Source organism: Rhamphochromis longiceps, linkage group LG7 (genome assembly GCF_057381845.1).
Source record: "Rhamphochromis longiceps isolate RC_006_pf linkage group LG7, R_longiceps_female_GT1.1, whole genome shotgun sequence".
In the NCBI taxonomy this organism is placed as follows: Eukaryota; Metazoa; Chordata; class Actinopteri; order Cichliformes; family Cichlidae; genus Rhamphochromis; species Rhamphochromis longiceps.
Window position 1 is genome coordinate 8,452,918 of NC_140563.1, and position 22,643 is coordinate 8,475,560.

The 22,643-nt window shown below is 40.5% G+C and overlaps 2 protein-coding genes across 4 annotated transcripts; one reads left to right on the top strand and one right to left on the bottom strand.

The window, feature by feature from the left end:
- Positions 1 to 201: 201 nt before the first annotated feature.
- Positions 202 to 14,131, top strand: LOC146664708 (uncharacterized). Of its 3 annotated transcripts, none has more exons than XM_085411926.1 (20): positions 202 to 356; positions 3,005 to 3,157; positions 3,248 to 3,354; positions 3,447 to 3,561; positions 4,972 to 5,088; positions 5,166 to 5,227; positions 6,930 to 7,082; positions 7,294 to 7,485; positions 7,574 to 7,673; positions 7,752 to 7,893; positions 7,976 to 8,159; positions 8,458 to 8,557; positions 8,953 to 9,086; positions 9,179 to 9,210; positions 10,583 to 10,728; positions 10,818 to 10,963; positions 11,037 to 11,131; positions 11,211 to 11,289; positions 11,394 to 11,502; positions 13,689 to 14,131. In XM_085411926.1, exons 1-20 carry the CDS (start codon positions 287 to 289, stop codon positions 13,760 to 13,762), a joined length of 2,310 nt encoding a protein of 769 aa, XP_085268052.1. In that variant the 5' UTR covers positions 202 to 286; the 3' UTR covers positions 13,763 to 14,131. The 3 variants fall into 3 exon arrangements, with proteins under 3 accessions (XP_085268052.1, XP_085268053.1, XP_085268054.1); XM_085411927.1 differs by having other exon boundaries at positions 10,583 to 10,695; XM_085411928.1 differs by lacking the exon at positions 3,005 to 3,157.
- Positions 14,132 to 16,129: 1,998 nt separating this feature from the next.
- LOC146664709 (kelch domain-containing protein 10-like) lies at positions 16,130 to 21,928 on the bottom strand. The gene is made up of 10 exons (XM_085411930.1): positions 21,684 to 21,928; positions 20,662 to 20,754; positions 20,215 to 20,436; positions 18,375 to 18,529; positions 18,146 to 18,294; positions 17,942 to 18,026; positions 17,791 to 17,857; positions 17,659 to 17,706; positions 17,444 to 17,583; positions 16,130 to 17,355 (listed from the first exon to the last, which is right to left on the bottom strand). Exons 1-10 carry the CDS (start codon positions 21,766 to 21,768, stop codon positions 17,146 to 17,148), a joined length of 1,254 nt encoding a protein of 417 aa, XP_085268056.1. The 5' UTR covers positions 21,769 to 21,928; the 3' UTR covers positions 16,130 to 17,145.
- Between the last annotated feature and the right edge of the window lie 715 nt (positions 21,929 to 22,643).

The following is a 22,643-nucleotide window of genomic DNA, read 5'->3' on the forward strand; positions in this document are numbered from 1 at the left end:
AAATATACGTATATTAAAAAAATATTTATTTATTTAGTCAGACGACTTTGTATTTTTATTTTTCAGTTAACAAAGGCTCGGCTGAGCTGAAGTGAACAGTTGTTGCGTTTTATTGTGGCTTTTCCCTTTAAGACGCCAGAGGCCTACATTTCCCATAATTCCACGCTCCATAACACTCATTAAATCAAGTGAGTCCACGCGACAGCGACAGCAGCATCCGAGGAGATGATCCGGTCAGGCTCCGGTAACACACTCAGCAAACGGTGAAGTGTTTTTACCGGCGGAGATGTCTCTGTCGTCCACGGGGAGCCCGGACACGACCAGCCGGAGGAGGAGGCCGGCTGAACACGCGCAAGGTGAGCGGCACGAGCTCATTATTTAGCGTCTTATAACTTTATTTGTTATGTGTCGCTAACAGCACCGTTATTACACTCCCCATTTTAACTGTCTCCGCTTTATTTCTGTCTGCGTAGGCTTTGTTTACACTGATATTTACAGGAGCTCATTATGGAGTTATTGCACGGTTGTGCTCTCAACTAATCAATGATAGCGCTCAACTAATTAACATATATTTCAGTTAATTTTTAGATTAATATAGACCTATAAATGTCATAAATAGTGCCCTCCTGTCCAGTGTCTTTATATGTACCTGACAAACGTTCCTGAAAGCCAAATATTACAACAGCCAATGTCCAGTTTTCACGCCATAGAGGCTTACACAAAGAAATAGAAAAGATATTAATTCATTACTGCATATTTAAAGAATTCTTCCATTCTTACTCAAGCTTCTCTGTTACTTAAAGATAACAGCATTTTTAGTTACTTGTATTTGATTTCACAGGAACAAGGGTGATTTCTTTCTTAAAAGGCATTCTCAGTGTTCTCAAATACTCATGCACACTAAAGAACAAAATCACGATAGTGTATCGAGGTGATGCTGTGTGTGTGCACAGTCACTAACACCATCATATAACACTGCAGCTGCTGTATTTGCAGACACACTTAAGGAAGCCAACAAAAAAGCAGAACCAGGATAACAAAACAAGACTACCTAAAAGTGTGTGAGCCAATTTGAGCTGTTGAAAAAGGGAAGTCAGGACCGATGTGCCCACATTGCCTTTGATGCATCTGGTTTGTTATGTATCCATTCATTCATCAATCTTCTGTATCTTTCTGAATGGCTGCAGGCGCTTTCCTTGCTTTAATTGCTGTCACAAGTCTGGTTTCACTGTAACAAATCTAGCTACTTTAATCAGGTCAAGTTAAGATAGATAGAAAGCCTTTTATGCCCCTCAGGAGATCTATGTACACGTCTCATCATGTCATTGAATAATAATAATAATGAAAAATTTAAGAGATGAGGTGTTTTGTGTGCAGCTTTTGAAGGGACATAGAGGGAAGGCAAATCAGAATCTCCTCATCTACACTGACAGGTTTACAAAGCCCCTGTTTGTATGGCATGAGGGGGTCACTTAATGGTTCAGTTAGTAGGAAAATGATGACAGTCACATGATATTTCATTTGAATTCACCAGAATCACCAAGGCCAATATTTAAAGCAACAGATGAGGGGATATCTTGCAAAGAATTGTCTTCCAATCCTCCTGTACTCTGTGGTCCTGGAGGACGAGACAAGGGAAGTAGAACTAAATACAAAGCATATGAGGCAAGAGACCATCAAAATAAAACAAGAAGTAACTAACACTGAGAAAAAAGACAAACACATGGAGACAGGAGTGAAAGAACAGAATGGGGAACACAAAAGGCAAGTAACCTATTGCCAACAAAAGCTAAGCAAAGGACTCAAGGTGTAGAATAACCAACAGCTCATAAGAACAAGGGGCACATAAAGTCTAATCATTAAAAGACTAAAGAGCTCAAACATAAATCCCTTTTAAAAAGCAAAAAGAAATCATGAAACCACAAAAACCTCAAAACCTGGCGTCCACTGTGACACAGTGTATCTGATTCTATATGCACATCATACTTTTTGACCCAGATGCAATATGTGCAAGTGGGGAGCAAGATACTTAAAAACTGGCCTTCTCTGATTACTGTTTTAACCAGTGTGTGAATGTGTGTGTGAATGGGTGGATGACTGGATATGTAAAGCGCTTTGGGGTCCTTAGGGACTAGTAAAGCGCTATATAAATACAGGCCATTTACTTTGGAGAATCGATTGAGAGTCATGCTATTTTGATTTTTCTTCATGTGATGATTTTCTTGCTGAAGTCTTTTACAGAGTTGGGGTTACGGTGATTAGTGATTTTTGAAACAGTTTCCATGTGATGTTTTTATTTGTCTTATCAGTTCATAGGAGCGAGTGTTGGAATAGTTTGGCACAGCTTAACTGTTCGTGACATGCTGCGTTATTCTGCTTGAAACAGCCATCAGTGATGGGTGCTGAGGGGTCCTGAGTTTGTACTGAACCATTAATACACAGCAGGATGGATCCATAGTTTTCATGTTATTTACTCCAAATTCTAACTGTACCTGAATGTTCGCAAGAATTACAAATTGTAATTCTGCTTAGCTCAGATGTAACGAGTGGTTCTTTGAGATAATGTTGCCTTTCTGCATTCTCCTGTGATCTCTGGGCAGTGGATGTTTTTTTCAGACCATTCTCTATAAATCTGGAGATGGTTGTGGGTGAAAATCTGAAATACCATGAGTTGCTGAAATTGCTTTTTTCTCAGATTGCTCACTTCCAAATTCCAAATTGTTGTGATTCCGTGCTATAAAAATACAATTGAAATTAAATTGTCTGATTATTCTAAAAGTCATTGTAAATTCACTGCTGTGCCACAACAATATATTTGATTAAAACCTGATTGAACACAAAATGCTGCCTATTACCATATATTATGGGATGTCCTTTTCAGGCCCATGGACACCTGGCAAAAACAGCTCATGCTAAGTTCCAGTCTGGGTCTTTTTAAGGATGGCACTTGGTGTATGAATGCTGTCTTTGACATCTTTCAGTTTTTGTTTCTTTGGTGTTACAGATTCTTCAAGCGAGCATGATCCTCTGTTAGGTTACAGTAATGAACAGGCCCATGATCGACTGTGTGGCGCTCAGCACGCAGACTCCTCCACTTCATCTTCACAACACTCCTTATATTCTGCAACAAAATGCACTGCTGCATGTGCATGTGCATGTGAGTGTAGTTTACCAGTCTTTATATCCATATTCAGCTCTCCTGTTAAGAGATATTTGCAGCCATTTCTTGGTTATTTTCTCATTGTAGGTCCGAGCCATCATGCATGCGAAGACAGCTGGGAGGAAAGCCAAAATAAGAAAACCATCAGAGCCGAGAATGAAGTGGAAGCCAACAAACTGGTCAACAATTACAGAGTAAGAAACTGGAAGAGTTTTGCACAGGAAAAGAAAGTGAGCCGAGTTGAGGACACTGGAGTAATTGCTGTCTGTGTGTGCGTTTTTATCAGTTTGGGTTTAGAAAGTGGAAGAGCCACGTGACGGAGCGGCCGTTTGAAGGCCGGTCAGATGTTGTGAAAGAACTATACTCTGAGCTGAATGTCATAAAACCGCATTCAGGTCCAGGTATGTTTTGTTAATGTTTTTGTTTTATGTAAAGTTTGTGTTGATGCATGATATCAGTCTGTTAAATCTCGTGCATTATTTGTCATGTTCATTGAAGTTGAGCACAAAGATAATTGCTGAGAAACACTACAGCTAAATTACTGTAATGAAAGGGTAAATGTATTTAAAAAATGTATTTAAAAACTAAAATGTTTTCTTGTCCCTACGTCTCGGTTTAGAATAAGAGAAATAATAATAGTGATAGATTTGAAAGTTTGATGTCATAAATCGGCTGTGTGCAGGCAGGAGAGGACCCAAACGCAGACTCAACTGAGGCGAAACGTGAACTCAAAATGCAGCTTTATTGCAGAGAATTTAAAAAAGTGATAGAAAACTATACTGGGAACATAACTAGGAACACAGTGAAACACACGCAACTATGAGGGAGATCACGACACAGAACTGAGGGAGACGCTGACATAAATACACAGAAGGAAAACGAGGGAAGTGAGAACGCACGGGGAACACAACTAGACAAGAAAACATGGGACCTTCACAATAAAATACGAATCGAAGGAACATGACGCAAGAGTGGAGGAGAGGGAGCGAAGAAACATGAGGTAGAGAGAGGAGACATAACGAGCTGGGGAAACATAGAATAAACATGATGGAATAAAACACAAGGAGGGGAAACAAGGCACAAGCAACCACACAAAGACACAGAGGGAGACACAGAGGGCAAAAGCACAGGTGGGAATCTAATAAACGAAAGCTAAACAGAATAACCAAGGTACTATAGAATAAACCCTTAACAAAGTGGACTTAAACATAATACAAAATGAGAAAAACACAAGAAACCTCAAAATGCTGGGTCAAATGACCCAGGATCATGACATTTGATCAAAGATTCAAGTCAGATTTAATATTGTAAAATAGCATCATTCTCCTTGGAAAAAGTGAGGAGTGAGTCAGAGGGAGTAAGACAGTTGTTACCATTTAACCAATTTACACACATTTTTTGTGCCTCGTTTTAGTTTTTAGTTGAGAAAATCTTTTATGAATGTTACTTTAAAAAAACCTTTGAAACCATCTTTGATATGAATTAGTTGTAGAAGATAAAACTGGCTGTCAAGTTCTTTTGAACACATTACATGTAACAACAATGAAGAAACTGATAAGACTTACAAATCCTTACCTGAACTAAATCTGATGACAATAGAATTTTTTGTTATTATATTTTGAGGCTTTAGTAACATTGTTAATAAAAAAGTGTCTGATAATAATAATCTGGAAGTGAAATCTGTCTATTTATTCTGTTCTTTTTTGCATTAATTAATGAAATTTAAGTTAAATTATATTCATAAATCCTAAAAGCGTAAAGATATTTCTGCTGAAACACTTCTTTCATTCTCTGTGTCCTTCTGCTGTCAGGTCATTTCATCACATGTGGAAACCTAGCCTACGTGCTCCTGTTTGGTTGGTGGGTTTCTCTGGCATATTTCCTGGTTGGCACACTGATGTTCATCACTGTTACTGGGGTACCGTATGGTAGGTGAGGTAATAGATAATGATAATAATTGATCATCTGCAATTCCCTTTGTTCTTCACTCTGTTTCTGTCTTCAGGTAAACTGTGCTGGAAGCTGTGCTGCTACTTCCTGTGGCCGTTTGGCAACCCAATCCACGAGGTGCTGTTTGGGTTGAGTTAATATTCCTGCTGTTGTCTGTGGTTCTTTTCATTTAGCCGGCATCAGACTGATTCACAGTAAATCCGGTAGTTTCTTCATTGACTCGTGGTCATTAAAGCAGAAGTCGTGTTTTTCTGAATGATGTCACAAGTCTGCAACAGTGCATTTGCAACAACTTGTTATGGCGACACGTTCAGGGTGCAAGGGCGACTTTGAACACCCTCAGTGAGTTCCCTCAGTGTGTCCCTAACGCCTCCTTCCTCTGACTTGTTATTCTGTTTTATGTCCCTGTCCTCCATTGCTTCTTTGTATCTTTGTCTCCGTGTTTAGTTTTTGTTTTGGTACTTCCTGTTTGAAGGTTTGTTTTCTGTTGTTTATGGATTAGTTTTACTCCTGGTCTAGACGTTTTCACAGCTCAAACTACATATCTCTCAGACTTATACTTTGATTTATCCCTTTGATTAAGAATAAAGTTACTATTAGCAAAATAAGAGTTTCAATTATCACTCCAAAAATGAAAGTGAAGATTGTGAAAAGACTGGATTTTAACCCTTTTCACCAGGAAACTTCAATCTCTCTCTGTCCCACTTTTCTCGACAGTCCCCTTAATTTTCCTGATAATCTTCACTTGTATGGGATTGTGCTTGTTATCCTCCTGTTCGTTATTCCTTAATCCCCCCTCTCTCTCCTTCTCTTAGTCTGTGTCACAGCATCTGTATTTGTTCCCCATTCACAGAGAGGTGTACTGTGAAGTGAGATTAATGGCTCAACGAGCTTAAAGTCAAAGTTTTCTGTGTCATGAAACTGTCTTTATATATTACCTGCTTAAATCAGCATGGTAGCGTATGCCGAACACATAACCTGGGCCCTATACTACGAATTCATTCAGCATTCCCAGGGTATCTTTCTGTTATCTGGATTTACTTACCCTAAAATTGGAAATCAGGATAAACAGTCACATGAAGCTGGTCATCAGTTTGTTACGTTAACCCAGGCTTTCTCCTGCGCATTCACATAAAAGGGTGTTGGCAGCATCTGACCAATCAAAAAGAGGGTGTTTTAAGGGTCATTTGACTCTTCTCTCCTCCACAGAAAATGATCCCTATGACATCTATTTTGAAATATTATCAAATGGTGACTAAAAAACTATGAACAACGTAGAATATCTAATAGTAAAACTGAAAAAAAAGAACAAGAGATGATGCTTAATTGTTAATCTGGTGATTTAATGCACAGCATGGAAAAATAAGCTTTTTAATTGCAGTTAATTGGTCAGTAGGCAGTAATTTTATGCCATGTTTCCACTGACTCTTTCATTTACAGCATGTTTTAAGTCAGGCTTGGCCAACTCCAGGCCTCGAGGGCCAGTGTCCTGCAGGTTTTAGATCTTACCCTGGGTCAACACACCTGAATCAAATGATTAGTTTATTACCAGGCCTCTGGAGAAGTTCAAGACATGTTGAGGAGATAATAGCCATTGAAATCAGCAGTGATGGATCAAGGACACATCTAAAACCTGCAGGACACCGGCCCTTGAGGCCTGGGTTTGGACACCACTGTTTTAAGTACATTGTAGAATCTTTGCTGCAGGAATACCTTAAATGTGTGCATGTTGTTAAGTTGTACCTTAATAAAACCACTGAATAGACCTGAAGCATGAAGCATGATTGTAAAAGACATCTTTTTGGTTGTGTTCCTCCAGATGGGAAATACACTGAGGCGATGCTGTGAGCGCGCACCAGACTGTGAATGCAGTATGGAGGCGGAAGAAGATAACTCACCATTTCTGCTGCCATCACCCACAGAGGTGCCAGTCCCAGAGATGCCAGACCGACCTCTGCGCACTCCTTACTGGGTAAATGTTCACACTTAAAAACATATATATAGATACCGGAAATTCACAAGTAAGACTTTGGCATTTAGTGCAGAGGGTGTTGCTTGCTGTAATTTGCAGTACTGGGTTATAGAAGTAAAACTGACCTAGCACTGAATACATTGCATGTTTAGCAGATTTTTTGCTGCAAGTGTAACATATCGTTATACAATGTGCCCTTCTTGTTGTACAGCGTCGTTTTGCCACCTATGTGTGGCTGCTGCTGGGATATCCTCCTCTGGTGGTCGTTCACTCTCTGGCGTGCTTCATCTCCTGGATCCTGGTCTTCACCATTCCAGTTTTCAAGATGAACGCACGAACTCTGGGCGTCATCCTCCTGCTGCCTCCTGAGGATGTGTCTATCTCTGCTGGCTCACAGAGGAAGGTACAGGTGACACGTAGTGTTTATTGGTCACTGCATAGTCCTGGGGAGTTCCTAATGCACCATTTTCTTTGGTTTTCTTCACTTTTAGCATCAGGGCTATGAGACCAGAGCGCTACTGTGTTGCTACCACGCTGCCAACTGGTACTACTACAAGTACACGATTGATGGGATTAATGTGTTTGCTGCCAGTATCCTTTTACACATAAAATGTGTGTGTTTCCTTCTGTGATATAAAGACCTGTTATTATCCTTGACTCCTGTCTCAGACCTCCTCCCTCTAGTGATAGTTGCCCTGGTAACTGGATATATTGACAGAGAAAACAAGTACGCCAGCTCCGATGTCAAATTCACCATAGCAATTGGCTCCATCATACCTCTGTCATATTACATTGGCATGGGAATTGCCAGGTAAGTATTTTTCATTAACCATTAACACCTCGAGAAGCAGAACAGAGTCTCTGATTTTTATATTTCGTTTTTGCATTTGCAGCATTTCAGCTCAGAGTAACTTTGCTGTGGGCGCTGTGGTCAACGCCACCTTTGGTTCCATCACAGAACTGACCTTTTACATCACAGCCCTGCTCAGAGGTCACCAGAAAGCTAACACCTGTCTGGAGGAGGTTGTTAAGGCTGCGCTGACTGGGACACTGCTTGGATGTATCCTCTTTATTCCTGTGAGTCAAGCTTCATCTTGTTTAGCTTGCTTAGCTTAGGTTTGTTAGTTGGTTAGTTAGTAGGTAAGACTTACCTACAGCCTTTTGGCACTGCACTGCTGTGCACAACAACATGAATGGCTAATATGTTGGAAAGTCTACCTGTACAAAAAAAGAAAAAATGCTAGTACGTCAGTTTTTAAGTAACACAGTTAGTGCCAGCACCAGTATACTTTATATATATTTTCAAGGCGTAGGTTTGAGAAATGTGTTAAATAAGCATGTATGAGTGAGACGTCATGTTTTGTTTGCTTTTCAGGGCATTTGCATGATAATTGGAGGTCTCCGTCACAGTGAGCAAAGGTTCAACAGCCGTTCTGCCGGAGTGAGCTGCGCGCTGCTTTTCATCTCTATAGGAGGCACGTATTTGAAAATCAGCACACGCAGAAGGCTGCAGAAGCAGTTCAGACTGCCACATGAAAATATGTGAATAGCATGTATGTGCCACAATCAGAAAACAAATGTTTATGCCTGCGATAGTTTTATTTCATTGTTTTTGTTAGTAAGTAACACCCGCAGCAGATGTCGGCCATTATAATCTCTGGATATTAAATAATCAAATGCAAATACCATCGAACTGGTGCCCTTAAAACACCGAATACAAGCTAAGTCTAAGAGGATTGTCTTCATGAATCAAGTCAGCTGAAAGCAGCACGAACAGTTTGTTTTTATTCTCCCCAGAAACATCTTATAGTTTAAAAACATTACAAACAGTGTTAAACACTCACTTCCCTCCTCTGAATGTTATTGGCAGGTGTGTTCGCACCCACGCTCTTCTCTAAGGCTTATGGGAACTTGGTGTGTGACTCCTGTACCAACTCTACCGGGGCAAACAGCACAAGCAACAGCAGCGGGTCGTTTGTCTGCCACAACTGCCACTATGACCTGGTAGGTATCATTAGCCAGGAGGACACCCTGTCCGTATGCACTGTACTGCACATGTACAATGTTTTTATTGTTGTTGTTGTTGTTTTCAACAGAGCAATGGTACACTGTTTCACAACCATGTCCAGTAAGTTATTTTTCAAATTTATCTACTAATAAAAATTTGTTTTAGAACTGCACAGTTAATTTTCAAGAACTTGCTTGGACCCCCTTTTTCCTTCAGTTCAATAGGGAGAAATCATTTGTAAGAACTGAAAAAGATTTTTGAGATACAGAATTAATTTAAGCCATTTGGCAATTAGACTCCGATGTCCCATCATAGCAGAACAAAGCCCAGCAGTGAGGAATTATGAGAGGACACCTGGAGGATAGGTGAAGATGAAGATGAAGGCTTAGATATTGAGCTGGATATGGTGAGGAAGTGGCCTGTAGGAATGAGACCCAAAAAAACAGAATGACAAAAAAGGATGCAGGCTGGAGAAGGCGAGCAGCAAAATGATTGGACTAAAGCAATGACGTCTGCTTTGAGCGCAGGGAAAATGGAAGCGATGTAAAGAAAGGTTAGCAGCTGAAACACCCGAATGTTGTTGCAGAAATTGAGACTCATTGGACCATGGGAACAACCATAGTGTTGCTAATTACATATTTGAATTAATAAGCAATTAAACGGGTGTACCTATCAAAGTGGCCGGTGAGGTGTTCTAAGCGGATTCTCCAATTTAACGTACCAACTTAACTTTTTATTAAAGTGATCATTGTTGGGTGGTGCAGTGGTGAGCACCGTTACATCACAACAAGAAAGCTCCTGGTTCGGACCTGCTGGCCAGCTGCGGGGCTTCTGAGCATCATCCCTGTGTCTGTGTCTCACAGTTCAAAGACATGCATGTTAGTCCGAGTGGTTATTCTGAATTGGCAAAGGTGTGGACGGTGTCTGTCTCTCTTTCCCAATGTTACTGGGATTGGCTCCAGCAGTTAAAAGTATAGATGGATATAATTGGGAATTACTTTGACATTGTAATTTGAAAGTGACTATCTGATGTTGCTAAATCTAAATATTCCCTAAATTACTTTTAGGGCTTTTCTCTTTTCCTAGCCATCCATTTTCTTGACCTCTATCCCAGCAGATCCAAGATTAGAGGCAGGGTTCACCATGGATAGGTGCCCACTCTGTCAAGGGACCTAAACCGCAAAACCGTTCAGGCTCCCATCTAAACCTAAAGTCAAATTAGAATAAACAGTTCACCTCTGCAGGACGCGAGGAGAACACGCAATCTCCACACAGACAGTCCTGACCCCACCAGGAGATTCAAACCATGGACCCTTCCACTGTGAGGTAGCAAAGCTAACTGCTGCACCAGTCTAATGAAACAAATCTTCCTGGAGAGGAGTAATTCAATCTGAAGCTGTAGAAACTGTGTCTAAAAACCACACATTAAGGCCTCATTCATCATCATTTTGCTGCACTTGCTGCTCATTAATTGTGCAATGTTTGTTTTTAGGCCTTTGGTGTACACCGTGTGTGCCCTCCTGCCCGTTGCCTACATCATCGGTCTGCTCTTCACTCTGAAGACGCACTCCCACATTTACAACATCCACGTAGGAGAAGTACAGGGTATGAATCACTCTAACGAGTCACACTTAACAGGTCAGCCAAAAATTTCATGTTACATTTTGCTATTTTAGAGAAAAGTGAGCTGTGTTTGATGCTTACTTACAATACTATAATCTCACCAGTGAGTGGCCACCACGGGACGGTGGTCCACTGGTCACGCTGGAGGTCTCTGGTCATCCTCATCTTGGCTACGGTGCTCACGTCTGCTTGTGCCGATCTTGCCACCGAGCACATTCAGCCCATACTAAGCCAACCAAACATCTCTCAGGTAAGTACACGGATCTGAGCACGCTCAGGCTGTTTGTATGTTATAGCTTTAATGTTTTCTTCTCTCCCGGCAGTATTTCATCGGGGTGACCGTTCTGGCTATGGTTCCTGAGATCCCCGAGATTGTTAACGGGATCCAGTTTGCACTCCAGAACAACATCAGTCTCAGGTACATCCCGTCTCATCAATAAGCTACAGGAACAGTTTGAAGAGCATCATTTGTATCTACTTTTCTTTTTTTATTCCAGCCTCGAGGTGGGAAGCTGTATCGCTGTGCAGGTCTGCATGCTACAAATACCAATACTGGTCCTATTTAATGCTTTCTATGTAAGCCTTCATTTTAATCCTTCATTTATTCATATATAAATACAAGTCATTCTGCTGCTTTACAGTGTTTTATAATAGACACAATCTATCTCTGCCTTTCCCAGGATGTGGGATTTGTGTTGATTTTCAGTGACCAGCACCTGTGGGCCAGCATCTTCAGTGTGATCTTGGTCAACTACATCTTCATGGATGGCAAGTGTGATTATTTTCAGGGTAAGTTAAAGTTAGTAAGTTTAAAAGATTTTGGAGCTGAAATTGTGGATAGCTGGCTCTTGTATCATATACAGTGGGATGCAAAAGTTTAGGCAACCTTGTTAATAGTCATTATTTTCCTGTATAAATCTTTGGTTGTTACAATAAAAAATGTCAGTTAAATATAACATATAGGAGACACACACAGTGATATTTCAGAAGTGAAATGAGGTTTATTGGATTGTGTGCAATAATTGTTCAAACAAAATCAGGCAGGCGCATAAATTTGGGCACCACAAAAAAAGAAATGAAATCAATATTTAGTAGATCCTCCTTTTGGAGAAATTACAGCCTCTAAACGCTTCCTGTAGATTCCAATGAGAGTCTGGATTGTGGTTGAAGGTATTTCGGACCATTCCTCTTTACAAAACATCTCTAGTTCATTCAGGTTTGATGGTTTCCGAGCATGGACAGCTCTCTTTAACTCACACCACAGATTTTCAATAATATTCAGGTCTGGGGACTGAGATGGCTACTACAGAACGTTGTACTTGTTCCTCTGCATGAATGCCTTAGTGGATTTTGAGGAGTGTTTCAGGTCGTTGTCTTGTTGAAAGATCCAGCCCCGGCGCAGCTTCAGCTTTGTCACTGATTCCTGGACATTGCTCTCCAGAATCTGCTGATACTGAGTGGAATCCATGTTCCTCCATGCATAACGCCCCTTGTTATGCACAAATAACTCAATTTTAGTTTCATCAGTCCACAGCACCTTATTCCAGAATGAAGCTGGCTTGTCCAAATGTGCTTTAGCAAACCTCAAGCGGCTCTGTTTGTGCTGTGGGCAGAGAAACGGCTTCTTCTGCATCACTCTCGCATACAGTATCTCCTTGTGTAAAGTGCGCCGAATAGTTGAACGATGCACAGTGACTCCATCTGCTGCAAGATGATGTTGTAGCTCTTTGGTGCTGGTCTGTGTGTTGACTCTGACTGTTCTCACCATTCGTCGCTTCGGTCTATCCGAGATTTTTCTTGGTCTGCCACTTCGAGCCTTAACTTCAACTGAGCCTGTGGTCTTCCATTTTCTCAATATGTTCCTAACTGTGAAACAGACGGCTTAAATCTCTGAGACATCTTTCTGTATCCTTCCCCTAAACCATGATGGTGAACAATCTTTGTCTTCAGGTCATTTCAGAGTTGTTTTGAGACCCCATGTTGCTACTCTTCAGAGAAAATTAAAAGAGGAGGGAAACTTACAATTGACCCCCTTAAATACTGTTTCTCATTATTAGATTCACCTTTGTATGTAGGTCAGGGGACACTGAGCTTACCAAGCCAATTTGAGTTCCAATAATTAGTTCTAAAGGTTTTGGAATCAATAAAATGACAACAGTGGCCAAATTTATGCACCTGCCGGATTTTGTTTAAACAATTATTGCACACTTTCTGCAAATCCAATAAACTTCATTTCACTTCTCAAATATCACTGTGTGTGTCTCCTACATGATATATTTAACTGACATTTTTTATTGTAACAACCAACGATTTATACAGGAAAATAAAGACTGTTAATGAGGTTGCCCAAACCTTTGCATCCCACTGTATGTGCATTTAAGAAACAGAATTTTTACAATGTGCTCCCCCTTTGTGAAATACATCACATAAGACTATAAAAGGGGTCCATGCACTGTATTTTTGCATTACTAATGGGTGTTTTGAAATCTAAAACTTTAACCAAAAACAAAAAAACCAGAGTGAGCTGTTTTTCCCCTGAAGGGCGGGAGCATGTAAAAATGTGTAAAATGTAAAAATAAAAACTTTATACTGCCCAGTTTTTTTATGGATGGTCTTAAAACTTCAAAACAATATACTAGGCCTTGGGGGACAGGAGTACCCTAGTTGGCTAAGCTTTTGACCTTGAAAGTTGATCATTGCCAAAAAAAATTTAAAGTAACCACATCAAGTCATATGAAATTCGATACGACTCCCTACAAAATCCCTACAATAACGGAACAACAGGCTGACATTAGCATATTGTAATAAAAACATCATGGATATAGCCCTTGCCCTTTGGAAGGAGTTTTGCTCTCTAGTTGCTCTTGTTTACTCCTTAGGCATATCTGGGATCTGATACTAATGGCAGCTGAAAGACCTGAATCTTATTTTAGGGTGTTTTGATCCAGTGTGGTTTGGTGTTTTTTTTCTCCCAGGTACAGCTCTGGTGGTCGTCTACCTCATCCTCCTGGCTCAGTACTACTTTGCTCCATCTCCAGCCGACTGTTGAACGTTGGATGGGGATTTTTCGCACAAATTGCCGATTTTTTTTTGGCAGGTTCTTATCTCGTCAAATTATGCATAAATGTCGATGGGGGAAATCCCAAATGGAACCTTTAATTTTTTTAATCTATTTTATTTCTTTTATTGTAATCATACTTGAGACAAAACTAAAAATTGTAAGCTCAGGATGGTACTTTGACTAGTGCTGTTAAAAAAAAAAAAAAAGTATATTTTATAAACTGACATAATTAACAGCAATGAGAGATCAACTATTTTTACTGTACAACAGGAGTTTCTGCACTGATCATACTTTAAAGCAACAATTGTGATGAAGTCTGTATATTTTAACTGCAGTAAAATTTTGTGTGTGTGATGTGACATTTTTAAATGAGTCGTGTGAATTATGTTAGAAAGTTTACCCTCTTTTACATCACACAGTGCTTAACAGATTTTATGATTCAAACACAGCCTCAGATGAACGACAACAGCATGAGATATTACACAGTGTCATTATTTAACCAAAGCTACGCCAAAACAGAAGCAGTGTGTGAACAACTACCACACACCCCGTTTGTTCATGCACAGCTCTCAGTCCCGGGACAGGATTTCAGTTGGATGCAAGTCTGGAGTTTGAAATGTCATTGCTACACTTCAATTTGCTGCTGTGCTTCAGATCATTTTGTTGCATTACCCAATTTGGCCACGACTCATCAGTTAGATGGCCTTGTATTCGACTCTAAAATACTTTAATATTCAGAGTTCATGGTCGACTCAATGACTGCACGTGTCCCAAGTCCCGTGGCTGTCAAACCACCATCCCTTGGAGACCCCTAGGGGGTCTTACCACACATTAATCCCTAGCATTTAATTGTGACTGAGTTTTATTGTACAGCACTTTAGTCAACCTGTGTTGTTTTTAAAATATGCTTATAAATAAAACAGACTTACCAAAAGGAGTTCTTCCTTCCCACCATCAAGTACATTTGATTAGCAGCATCTGGCTTGTACTTAGCCTCTTATAGAGGCAGTAAGATGGTACCTAGCTTTTCAACAAACTGCTTCTACATTTTTTTTTTTTTTTTTTTTTTTTGTTTGTTAAATAAATGACTGTATTATTCTGCCGTTTGTTCATTTTAGGTTGTATTACCCAATTGTAATGTTTCAGATGATGTTTTAAGGTACACACTGATACGCAACACCTTAGACCTGAACGCTCGTGTACTGAATTTTTCAAAAGACTGACTGGAAACCAGGCATGGCAGGCTGTACCAGCAAAGATTTGTTCTCTATGAACAAGCTATGGGGGGGGAAAAAAAAAAAAAAAAAAAAAAAAAAAAAAAAGTGAGTCAATACAATGTTTTGAAAAACCAGCTGCCTGCGTTTTTAAATTGTTTGTACACAGAAATTACAAAACATATTGCAGCCATATTTGCCTTTTATAAAGACATTCAACTTTTCTCCCAAGAGTTTAAAGTGACATGCACACCATACCGACATGCAACAGATCATTGAGCTTTCATTAACATCAAAAAAAATGATGCAAATATTGAACATGTCAATCTGAAGCAACGTCGTTACTAAGTTTGAGCACGCAGTGAAGCAGAATGCTTCAAAATAGAAATGAATAAGGCCATGACATGATTAAAGGAACTGAGGTGTGGCGCAGTGTACAAAAGGGATCGTAGTAGAATAGCCGTCAGATTAACGCAGCTCGAAATCGAACCAGCACAGTTGCAGTTAACGTGAATTCAAATGCTCAATGCAAGGCAAAATGTGTTTTTAAAAAATAAAATAATAATAATAATAAATTGCATGAAAGCAACTAGGAGAACCACAACAGTATCAAAGATTTACAGTCCACAGTAACTAAAACAAAAAACAAAGCTGCTGGTGTGCCTAGATCTGGTTTCACACTGAACCTGCTGATGTTTCAATGATGAGTGTCTGCACGGCTCATCAGACTGATCACAGTATTTCACATCCTGAGTACACCTTCCACACCTTGTTACTAGTTTGTTAATGTTCCTTGCCAAGTACCAAAGCACAGCATCTCTAAAAAACAACAATGTAGTAGTAATAATAATAATAATAATAATAATAATAATAATATCAACAATGCATGTTGCAGTACAAAAAGTTGAAATGGATTCTTGGCTTTAAAGTGGAAAAAACTGAACGTGACAGAAATGTTGGGTTGGGGTTTCTGGGGAAGTACAGCTACAAGTAGGGTGCAGTTCAAAGATTTCTAATAGAATAAAAACAGCAGCACAGTGATTTAAATAGTAAAAATGGCTTCGTGGGTTTAAAATAACAGACTAGTTAAGCATACATAGCTTGTGAAGAGCACCGACTAAAACCTAGTGGGCGAATAACAAAACAAAACCAAAAAAAAAAAAGAAAAAAAAAAAAAAAAAAAAAAAAAAAAAGGGCTACACACTGAGTGAAATAAACTTGACTCTTGCAGACCAATTTGTACACCCCACTTTTTGAAATTCAAAAGGCACTAAATAAATAGATACTCTGGAGCTACGGGCGTTCAAAGCAGGTTTTTCATTTTTTCCCCCTCCCCCCCCAAAAAAGAGGAATAAAAATTGAAGAGGCATAAGATATTTCACAGTGATGCCGTGTCACATGTTTTCATCTGATCAGAAGGCCTAATTGTGACCGGCAAGAGGAACATTTTTCAATTTGAACGGTCGAGTTTTAATCGCAGCTCCAAATCAGCACCCTAATCAGTGAGTCTTTGAGGCTGAAATGTGTTACTTAAACTGTGAAAAGCAATCAGAAATACAAGTCTGCTTTTTACTGAGAATCTCGAAACTTTCTATTTAAATGTCAGGGCCTACAAACTGGTGCCTCTGCTGGGTTTGAAGAGGGAACAGCAGGACTGATTGAGGGTAGTGCTGCACAACCTGTTCCACTTCAGGATTGGGAAAAGAAAGAACAGACAAAAAAGTCTTTGCCTCTAAATAAAAGCTAAAACTTCACTACTGTACCAACATTCATTTGGCCTTTTAACAAGTGGTCTTTGGAGTTTATAAAATATCTCTCAGGCTCCACAAGTTTCCACGACCAAAAAACGAAGAAAAACCTGAAGAAGGCAGAAGTGAAAAACAAACAGCATACAGTAATTTCTATTTTCTACACAGTTTCTGATGGATGCGTGCACATATGACACACTGGGAAACTTAAAAAAAAAAAAAAAAAAAAAAAAAAAAAATTGCACTTTTTTTAAAACAACCCACACATTTACATCAGACTAATGTAAAAAGGCAATCAAAGTATTTTCATAACTATCTGACATCATCAGGCTTACTTTGTCCTTTCACCCTAAATCGTCAGACATCTTAGAGTCCGTGCTACGCCATCACATACCGCTGCATTCAGTCTTTATTTGAGCCGCTGGATTAACGTGTGCGTCAGTCCCAGGCTGAGCAGCTGGAGGGTGGACAGCTGGGATAAGTGAGGGAAAGTTTTCAGCAGTTTCTCCCAGGTCATTTCCAGCAGGCTGGGAACCACCAGCCACACTTTATACAGAGAGCCAGTCCTTCGATTCCCAGACATGTTGACGACTCCGCCGTGGACGTACATGCAGCCGGCCTAAAGGAAAAGGAACACCAGAGGATGAAATCTGAGTCTACTCTATGACGATTTAGTTTTTGTTCTCTCAGTGTGCGATGGTACTGACCGGAGTGACCGCAGCACAGTGAAAGTAAGCCGGCTCCGGCATGATCGCAGGAAGCTTTGTCCACTGAAAAGTCTGCAGGTTGAGCTTCCAGAGGTCTGACAGGATGCGCTCTCCGTTATAACCCCCACATATAAAAACCTCTGCACATAAAAAGAGGCATGAAGCAGAAACATTTCAGAGAAAGCCCGTTTGATGATGTCGTGTGAAACACTCACCCTCTTTGACCTGTACACAGCTGTGACATCGACGGGCGGCAGGATATCCTGTGAGAAGAAAATGAAATGAATTTGACTTGTGGCAGTCAAAACACTTTACCGCTGTAAATAAAAGTTGAACATGAGTCAAACCTATTTTTTCTTGGGGTTTTGTCATGATATCCTCCCAGTAGTTTGTCTCCAAATTATAAGCATGAATCTGATGAACACAAATAACCTTAATTTAAAGACAGGACGACAACAAGTTTGCATGCAATGGTGTTTAAGTGCCAGTTACTCTCACCTTGTCTAGTGGATATGATGTCCAGGAAGTCCCGCCTCCAAAAATATATATTCTCTGCCTGTCATGAGCTAGCTCATGTCTATATCTGCAAAATTATTGATTCATTTTCAGAAAATCTGGAGCCACATGTCGAGAATTCACTGTGTGTTTAACAAAGTGTGCCTGCTGCTTTTAGCTGTGTATGAATGACCTAAGGTGACTGACCTCTCCTCAGGTAGGTCTGAGGGCGCGTTATTGGGTTTGATGTGGGTCCACTCCCTGGTGGTCAGGTCCAGCCTGTGCAGGTCGGTGCTGTAAAGGTAGCCCGTCGTCCCTCCAAACACATAAAGGTAGCCATTTATGATGACCATGGCCTGGAAAAGGAGGATAAATGGTTGTAACAGATGGGATGGGACAGAACATTCAAAAGGACCTCATACACAAAAACAGTTACCTGTCCATAGATCTTGTTGGGCTTCTTCCCTCTGCAGCTGAGCAGGTTCCATCGTTTGTACTGAACGTTGCAAACGTGGACGTCGTTGCCGTTGTTTTCACCGAATGGAATCCCGGTGCCACCGAACACAAGCAGGTTGTTCCCATGTAGGACAGCTGGGGAAAGATAACAGCATCAAACTCAGTTTTGTTGATTAGGAGTGAAGTTTGGGAATAAAAAGAAACAACAAAACCCTGAATGTTTTGTACAGGAGTCTTCTGTTATAAAACCTATAGGAAATCTGAGTCAAAGTGTTTTCTAGATCTCATCTCGCATGAATGATGTAAAGTCATGTTGAGCCAGAAAAGAATATTCCTGTCACGAAGAAGCTGCAATCAGTTTTTGGCAAAGTGACTTTTATATATCTTTTATGTATCCAGCCAAAACGTTTCTATGATATTAAAAATGTATATTTTTTAAGAGTGATCTTGCCAGGAGGGCGAGAGACAAATAACATAGCAGTTGTATAAAAACATTAAAGTCGATACAAAGGACTGATTATAATGTAGGTACAAAAAAGCCAAGTCACAAAGATACTTGCAAAACGGGTCATTTCCTTATTTAATACATAACCTTCATAAATCCTGAGACTACACTACAGTTTATTTACCAATAGAAGCAACACACACACCAACACACACACCAACACACCGAGAGAGAAAATGCATAAACATTGGAAATCACTTTGACACAAAACCAGAAAGACATTAAAGTGCAGGGCACGGCAGCCGCCGTCAGGTCATTTTTGGCTCACGTCCGTTAGTGAGACACACTGGCGCACACAAACAAGGCTCAGTGGTTCTCAGGCAGTCTCATCTTGATGCAACACAGTGAATCATCATGCAGACTTCTGTCCTCTGAATACTGTAGTTTATTGTTTTTTTTTTTATCCCAGAAGAGACACCTCTGCTAGCTTTGCTTTCTCTGCTAGTGCCACCTAGTGGTGAGGCTACAGATTTCAACCAACTAAATGGCCTTCACTGCACACTTCTGCCTATGCTGTGGAAACATGACAACACAATGTAGTGTGGAGGTGGACCTCCCTCTTATATGGACTAATTCTAAAAATAAATCTGAATACATTTATGCCAAAAGGTCCCCCTAAAGTCTACACAACAGTCAACTGTGACTACACAAATAATGAATTACAAACCAAAGAGTTGAGTTTTTGCAGGACTTTGCATCTGTTTGTTGACTAAACAACGATAAAACTTTAGTTATCAGATAAAAGTATGAACTTGAGAAATATCATTTAGAGCAGAATATTTTATTTTTATTGCTAAAAAAAAGACATTGCTATAAAATGCCAGAATTCACACCTAAATTAACTGAGCTGTAAATTGCAACCAAAAGTCTCACAACTTGCTGAGAAATGCAGGCCAGCTTCTAGCCTCAAATGTGATGCGTCCTAATTTATTTGTGTGAGTTCAAGAAAAAAAAAAAAAAAAAAAAAAGTGTGCAGGGGTGAATTTAGAGCTGCTTTTCAATAACAGCTAGACTAACCACATGTGCTCAGTGTGTATTGCATAAATGAAGGCAGGGGTGTGCATACAGCCTTTAGAATATGCTGATAAAAATACTGGAATAAGTCAAAAAATATTTTCATCAATCCAGCAGAACCACATCACATCATTTGAATACCATCCATCCATCCATCCATCCATCCATCTTCATCCGCTTCATCCGGGTCGCGGGGGCAGCAGCCTAAGCAAAGAGGCCCAGACCTCCCTCTCCCCAGCCGCCACCTCCAGCTTGTCCCTTATACCAAGGGAATAAAAATAAAAGCAGCATCAGTCCTTACCTGACATAGAAGCCAGCTCCGTGGGCATGTACCCCTCTGTGTGGACCTGCTGCCAGGATGCTGTGGCAAAATGATACCGCCAGAGCTCCCTGAACAGAGGGTAGTCTTCGTTCTCTGAGCCGCCTGCCTCATCAAAGTCTGGGTTGTAGCCTCCAAACACATACAGGTTGGTGCTGTCTGCTACACAGCGGTGTCCACTGCGGGCAGGAGGAATGCAGTGTCCTGTGGGGGGAGGAGGAGTTGTAGACAGACACCATCAGTCTCATCGCCACACACCACCATGTAAATCATCACGCAGACTTCTTTCTCCCCTCTGAATAGTTCTATTAGGAGCAATATAACACTTCTAGCTTTGCTTTACAGGACATTAACTGCAGCTCCTGCACTTTGAATTCTACTGTTTATGAGTTTAGACCGTCCAGTGTCGTGTCTGTGCAGGTTTAGTACCTTCTCTCAGAAACCTGTTGGGGATCCGCAGGTTTGGGCAGGAAGGGGAGAAGATGCGCCGGGCCTGAAACCACCGTGCTCGCTTCTTAGTGGCTGCAAGATATACAGAGAAAAAGACAGATTCATAAACCAATTCTCTCATGTTCTTGTCAGGGGTTGAACTAATTAGCATCTACCGTTTCATTTTAACTTCCAAAGGGACATTTCTTTCCCCTTTTCACTACAGACCAATTACAGGATCTCACAGATTGCTGTGAGCAGCTGGTGTTGTCCACGATCCTTCTGTCATGGAAAAGATTTTCTGGAGCTCCTGGACGATCATTTGATAGCTCCACCGCCGTCACACCTGTTTATTTTACTTCAACCACACTGCAGGCTTTACAAATGTTGAACAACCACAGTCACGTATATTCAGCCAAGCGTCACACTTCCAGCAAACCGAGGCTGATGTTTCTGGGACGATCCCAGTAAAAACCGTAGAAGTATATGAATACAGTCATCGTATACTCCCATAGTTTTTTTTATTTTGTTTTTAAGCCACAGCTATTGTACTTCCTCGGTGAATCAAGATACTCTGTGCACTGCTACACTCAGAGAAATCAGGATTACAGGTGTAACCGCTCTCATTTTCTATTCTTAAGTATGCTTTGTGTAACCGAGAATCCACTTCATGTATGGGAGAGCTTACAGAATATGAAAACCATTGCTGTGCCTTTGTCTTTCATTTCCATTTAAATGGGAACATAAGCAACAATAACACTGAAATATTCAGTGGCTGATTTCTGCTGGCTTCCGTAGCAACGTTAGCAACATTTGGCCTGTGTAGCTGCTGTAGCGATGCAGAATGCACACAAAGCTAGTATGGCTAGCTCACAGACAAAGCCCAGCTAATGCAAATGAGCAGCCAGCTCTGCCCAAAGAGGCAGCGAGCTCTGAGCAGCATTACCAAGTATTTACATTAACTTCTCAGGAAGGCTTGCTGATTGGATCCAGCTGCAGAGCAGTCGCCTGTGTTTACAAACCTGAGTCGCGGGTGGAGGGCCTCCACGACAGTTTCTCAAACTTATTGAGCTGACTGAAAGTTTCACCGTGCTCAGGCGAAGACATGATTAACCTGGGACACGCCGACCGAAGAGGCTCACACCCAGACCCGGACAGGAATCCGCCTCAGTACAAACAAACGGCGCGACATGAAACCACCAGCTCTGGCTTCAGAGCAAAATAAAGAAATATGCTAACTCCTCCAACTGTCCACAGCTGCTGCTGTCCGAGACGTCATAGCCACGTGGTCTGAACTAACCAATCAGAGGAGAATAGGACGCTCAAGTGGCGTTCAAGAGTCACATGGAAATGTTTATAGTTTTGTTAAAGGGCCTCGCCGCAATAATCTAGCAATAACAAATAAATAAAAGAGTCGGTAACAACTGACGTGAACGTCAATACCCTTTGTTTTGAATGAATATGGCTTATCAGAGATATATGGATAATGACATGTATATGTCAGAGATACAGCTTCTTCCACCAGGCCATCAGACTGCTGAACACGTCATAGACACCTCAGCTTCACTACTGGAACTTTAACATTATGCACTCCATACTGTACAGTAATGCCACTGTTTTGCACATGTCTCAACTCTGTATATTTTTATATATTTTATTTATTGTTTACTCTATTTAATTTGTAAAATATGTGTACACACACACACACACACACACACACACACACACACACACACACACACACACACACACGTAGAAAAATATTTAGTATACACATCCAGAAATGCATATACTATTATATATTGTACATATATTTATTAGTTTCAGATGTAGCCATTCTTGTATTTTGCTTGTTTACATTATTGTATTTTGCACAACTCTGTTGCTTGTGAAGCTCGCACACAAGAATTTCACTCACATGTGCTGTACCAATGTACCTGCACATGTGATGTGACAATAAAAGTGATTTGATTTGATGTTTG

Coding starts and splice junctions, on each gene's coding strand:
- LOC146664709 (XM_085411930.1), bottom strand. CDS start 21,768: ATGTCTTCGCCTGAGCACGGTGAAACTTTCAGTCAGCTCAATAAGTTT. Junction 17,584..17,658: donor CTGTGTACAGGTCAAAGAGG/GTGAGTGTTTCA, acceptor TTTTATGTGCAG/AGGTTTTTATATGTGGGGGT. Junction 17,356..17,443: donor ACTGTGCTGCGGTCACTCCG/GTCAGTACCATC, acceptor CTTTTCCTTTAG/GCCGGCTGCATGTACGTCCA.
- LOC146664708 (XM_085411926.1), top strand. CDS start 287: ATGTCTCTGTCGTCCACGGGGAGCCCGGACACGACCAGCCGGAGGAGG. Junction 357..3,004: donor GCCGGCTGAACACGCGCAAG/GTGAGCGGCACG, acceptor TTGGTGTTACAG/ATTCTTCAAGCGAGCATGAT. Junction 3,562..4,971: donor AAAACCGCATTCAGGTCCAG/GTATGTTTTGTT, acceptor TTCTGCTGTCAG/GTCATTTCATCACATGTGGA.